Source organism: Triticum dicoccoides, unplaced genomic scaffold (assembly GCF_002162155.2).
Source record: "Triticum dicoccoides isolate Atlit2015 ecotype Zavitan unplaced genomic scaffold, WEW_v2.0 scaffold184571, whole genome shotgun sequence".
NCBI lineage: Eukaryota > Viridiplantae > Streptophyta > Magnoliopsida > Poales > Poaceae > Triticum > Triticum dicoccoides.
The window spans coordinates 1-4,525 of record NW_021227527.1 but is presented as its reverse complement, the minus strand read 5'-3'; the positions used below and the strand labels follow the sequence as shown (position 1 = coordinate 4,525).

At 48.2% G+C, this 4,525-nt stretch overlaps 1 protein-coding gene across 1 annotated transcript; it reads left to right on the top strand.

Annotated features, from left to right (window-relative positions):
* Positions 1-3,694: 3,694 nt before the first annotated feature.
* LOC119344771 (glucan endo-1,3-beta-glucosidase GI-like) lies at positions 3,695-4,520 on the top strand (the record flags this gene model as incomplete). Its single annotated transcript, XM_037615118.1, has 1 exon — positions 3,695-4,520. A coding segment is annotated over exon 1 (735 nt), but the record flags the coding sequence as incomplete, so codon positions are not given.
* Between the last annotated feature and the right edge of the window lie 5 nt (positions 4,521-4,525).

Genomic DNA, 4,525 nt, shown 5'->3' with positions numbered 1-4,525 from the left:
GGGGAAAAGGTGGTGGGTTGGTGCAGATTAGCAGTAGCGCGGGACGTAAAACGCGCTACTGCTAAGAAAGTAGCAGCACCGCGCTTTCGGCACAAGCGCTACTGCTAACCGAGACCAAAAGTGTGCCCAATTTGAAAATTAGCAGCAGCGACCTCAGAAAAACCACGCTACTACTACAGCTATAGCAGTAGCGCGGCTCGCGGCACCGCGCTGCTGCTAAATGGAGTTTGGTGGGCACTGTCGGTCGATATTTGTAGCAGCGCGGGTTACACCAAGCGCGCTACTGCTAAACACTTGTCAGTAGCGGGTTTTCCACACCCGTGCTACTGCTAATTAGCAGCAGCAGTCCTTTTTGAGAGCGCTACTGCTAAGATTCTGTGTATAGGGTTTTTCCTAGTAGTGTAAAGGAGACAACATATTTCCACCCCGATAAAAATCAACACCAATCAACGTTCCATAGCGCTAAAGCCTAACGGTCATTCTATCACGATGACGAAGACCATAATCAATGACCAAATCTTCCCAGAAAGAACCATGAAATTTGCTCCTCACCCGACCATGACTAAACATAACACCATACAAATAACCCTCACTAGAGTGAGGAGCAAGATCAGTATCTTTGTCACCCTTCCTTGTGGCTAAAGCCTTACACTCCTCGATGTAACAAGCAAGATGAGCTCTAACACTGCACGGAATATATTGCAAAATGAATGATCATAATCAAAAAAAGAAGACCTAGAATAATTTCCATTCAAAACAGCAACAACATCACCAAAAGAAATAAGCATGTGTGTGCCAAAAAATGATGAAATATAAAATGTTATTCTTACAACATGAGTCAAACAACGCCGATCCAGAACCACAGTGAACACGTCTACAGAAGAATCAACAGACGTACAAGGGCCACCCGGCATACGGCAAAAAGGACAACCCATACCTGCAAAGAACACGATGATTATCAAGAAATAATTGCACAAACCAAGTTGAAAGTTGACATCTGATAGTATTGGAAGCCCCCACCCGTAACTACCCCATAAATCTCCATATCCCGGAAATATAATGGGAACGAATAGGCGAAAAAAAGGAAACAGGGACGAATGCAACCGGTAGGGAACGACGATCGTGCGAACGGGGAAGCGTCGTCCACGTTAAAGAAGGGCCGCTGTAAGCAGGCCACAAGAGCGGTGGGCGCGACGGGCGGGGACGACGGCAACGAAAGGACATTCAGTGGCGATGGTTCAACGACACCAGAGAGAAACATATCGAAAGTGTATTACAAAACACTAAAAGTATAATGACTAAAGTGAAAAAAGGAAAAAACAGAAAGAAAAACCGAAAACCGGAAATCACGGAAGTGCCCCTCAGCGCGACAAGTGTCGCGCTCGGAGCGCGCCGGAAAATTCTCACGAGCGCCCCGCATGTGACACTTGTCGAGCCCGGAGCGCTCCCGACAAATCGTTGCGGGGAGCGCTCCTCAACTAGTGATTTCGCCCAAACTGGTAGGGAAAAGTTTTTAAAAAATTGGTTGGGAAAAAATCGAAAAGAATAGCAGAGGAATTTCAAAAGTTCTTTCTTATTTTGAAAAGGAGGAATACCTGCGGTCTCTGCATTAGTTGATGCATGCAGCCATATTATTAGAAGTCTGTGAGGGAAAGTTCTTTTTTTTTACAATGTACAAACATGTATGTGCTCTGACTATCATGCACATTTTTAAATGAGTTTTGTATTGCCGTGCGCAAAAGAAAAAGTCAATGCTCTAGAAATGCTTTTTATAAAGCATGTTAGATGATCGATTTTTTTCCCTCACAGACCACTATGAATGTCGTTTGTTGATCAGCATGTGCACACTGTTAGACACATGTTACCTGTAAAAAACATTCATATAACGTAAAATTGTTTTGGTATTTTTTTTTTGATTTTTTTCAACCAGGTTACGCTAGCCCGGGCTCAACTTTAAATATCCGGCCCTAAACTACTTTCGCCCAACCCTTCTCACTCCGGATCCTCTCTAGGTGTTGGTCGTCATGTCTAGCTTAGTACACATGATCTCATATGTGTGGATTTCAACATTATTCCTGAATAAAAGTCCCATGTTCTACTAAGAAAATGCATCCGCTCTAAATTGTTTTTTACTAAAATAAATCACCTATTTTTGTACAACTAACCTCCTAATACAATTGAACCATTCATTTATCTTCCCTAACCATGCTTTGTCAACTGGTTTACGCCCTATCTCATTGGACACTTCTCTTGTTTCACGGTCTCCCCATGACGCTATCCTCTGTCTCGTCCCTCTCCTCATATTGCAAGAGACGGCGAGACTCACTCATTCTCCCCCATTTTCTTGATTTTTTAAGGAATCTGCATGACTTCCACCTTTACCCTGATTTTATAGGGTTCACTCGGTGCCACCGGCAAAGAGTCCAAAGGATCCAAAATTGGCCATGGGGGCGAGGTCAGGTTCGTCGAGTGTGATGCTGATGCCAATAAGTGCCTATTTGCACTACGTGGCCACAAACAGACGGGATTGCATTTCCTTCCATGTCTGGTTTGCCACTCTTGCGGACAAAGGGGCATCTAGCTTGCACTAGGCCGATGTCTATAGCAGACTCGCGGTCAATGAACTTGTCACACCAGAACGCTTTGGTTGAACTAAACTTGGGACACAGGTTCGCCCAGGTCCAAATTCCTTGCACCAGAAACGTGATTTGCAATAGTGGCACCTGAAGTCGCACAAGGGGCAAAGTAATTTTGGTTTTTGTTTTTTCGAAATGTGCAGCCATAATTTTGTAGAAACGACCTCAAAATCTCTTTGCCTTTGTTTCCCTCTTAAGAAGCCTCTCGCTCTGCCCATCTCTTCTCTTTGGGCTGGCCTACCTAGTGACTTTTTCTTTTAAGATTGGACTACACCTAGTGACTTGATGTAACCAGTTGCAACAATATTGCATTTGCGTGCACGACCCAAAAGCTGCAACAAGATTTACTTTGCACTCACTGGATTTGGACGCCCTATACGATCGTGATGTAAGTCATATCCAACGGGCATGATCAGAGGAGGGTTATTTTCTTGCGCTGGCCTGTTGACACCTAGGGGTGGCCTAGCATATCATCACAATGCAGTCCATAAATTCGTTCCTGACACGTATTTAGATAAGCAATAAAAAGTTAAACGTGATTGAGAGAACGAGGGTGACCGGCCGGGCCAAGGCGTGCACGCAGCGCCAAGCTGCTGCATGCACACAGATGCATTTGCGAAACGATCATCGACGACTCGACTAGGTGTAAGAAAGAGACACGGACTTACCAATCATGCATGTGAGTCTTGTAAGATTTAGCTGTCATCATATCTTACTTAAATTCGATCTCATCCACCATAACAATGTCAACGGAGTATTCTCTTATTGTGCATGCATGAGCTTACTGTACGTACTCACATGCATAGGCGGCTAGGTTTAGTCCACGAAGATTTTCAAGAACTAAATAATGGCCATTGATGTATGTACATACCCAAAGAGTTGTCGACGAAAAGTCCAACAAGTTTCCAATTTTGTGTATAAACTACATAAATGAAAATCTGGCGTGATAGCAGCCTCCATCGTGAGGGATCATGGTGGAATAAGGAACTGTCTAATAATGCAAACATATCACATTCATGCATCTCTGGTCTCTCCGTGTATAAATAATCCCGCGTTTCTTATCGCAGCATAGAGAGCAAAGCATCAAGTCATCAACCAGAAATTCAAGCTCGATTGTTAGTTTCTTCTCGTTTGACTCCGCAGCTAGCCATGACGATCGGCGTCTGCTACGGCGTGGTCGCCAACAACCTCCCGCCGGCGAACGACGTGGTGCAGCTCTACAAGTCCAAGGGCCTCACCGGCATGCGCATCTACTTCGCCGACGCCAAGGCCCTCTCCGCGCTCCGCGGCTCCGGCATCGCCCTCATCCTCGACGTCGGCGGCAACGACGTGCTCGCCAGCCTCGCCGCCAACGCCTCCAACGCGGCGAACTGGGTCCGGGACAACGTGCGGCCCTACTACCCGGCCGTGAACATCAAGTACATCGCCGCCGGCAACGAGGTCCTGGGCGGCGACACGCGGAACATCGTCCCGGCCATGCGGAACCTCATCTCGGCCCTTGCCGGCGCCGGCCTAGGCGCCATCAAGGTGTCCACCTCGATCCGGTTCGACGCGGTGACCAACAGCTTCCCACCATCCAATGGCGTGTTCGCGCAGGCCTACATGACGGACGTGGCCCGGCTGCTGGCCAGCACCGGCGCGCCGCTGCTCACCAACGTGTACCCCTACTTCGCCTACAAGGACAACCCGCGGGACATCCAGCTGAACTACGCGACGTTCCGGCCGGGCACCACGGTGCGTGACCAGAACAACGGGCTGACCTACACGTGCCTGTTTGACGCCATGGTGGACGCCGTGGTGGCGGCGCTGGAGCGGGCCGGGGCGCCCGGGGTGAGGGTGGTGGTGTCGGAGAGCGGGTGGCCGTCGGCGAGCGGGTTCGCGGCGACGGC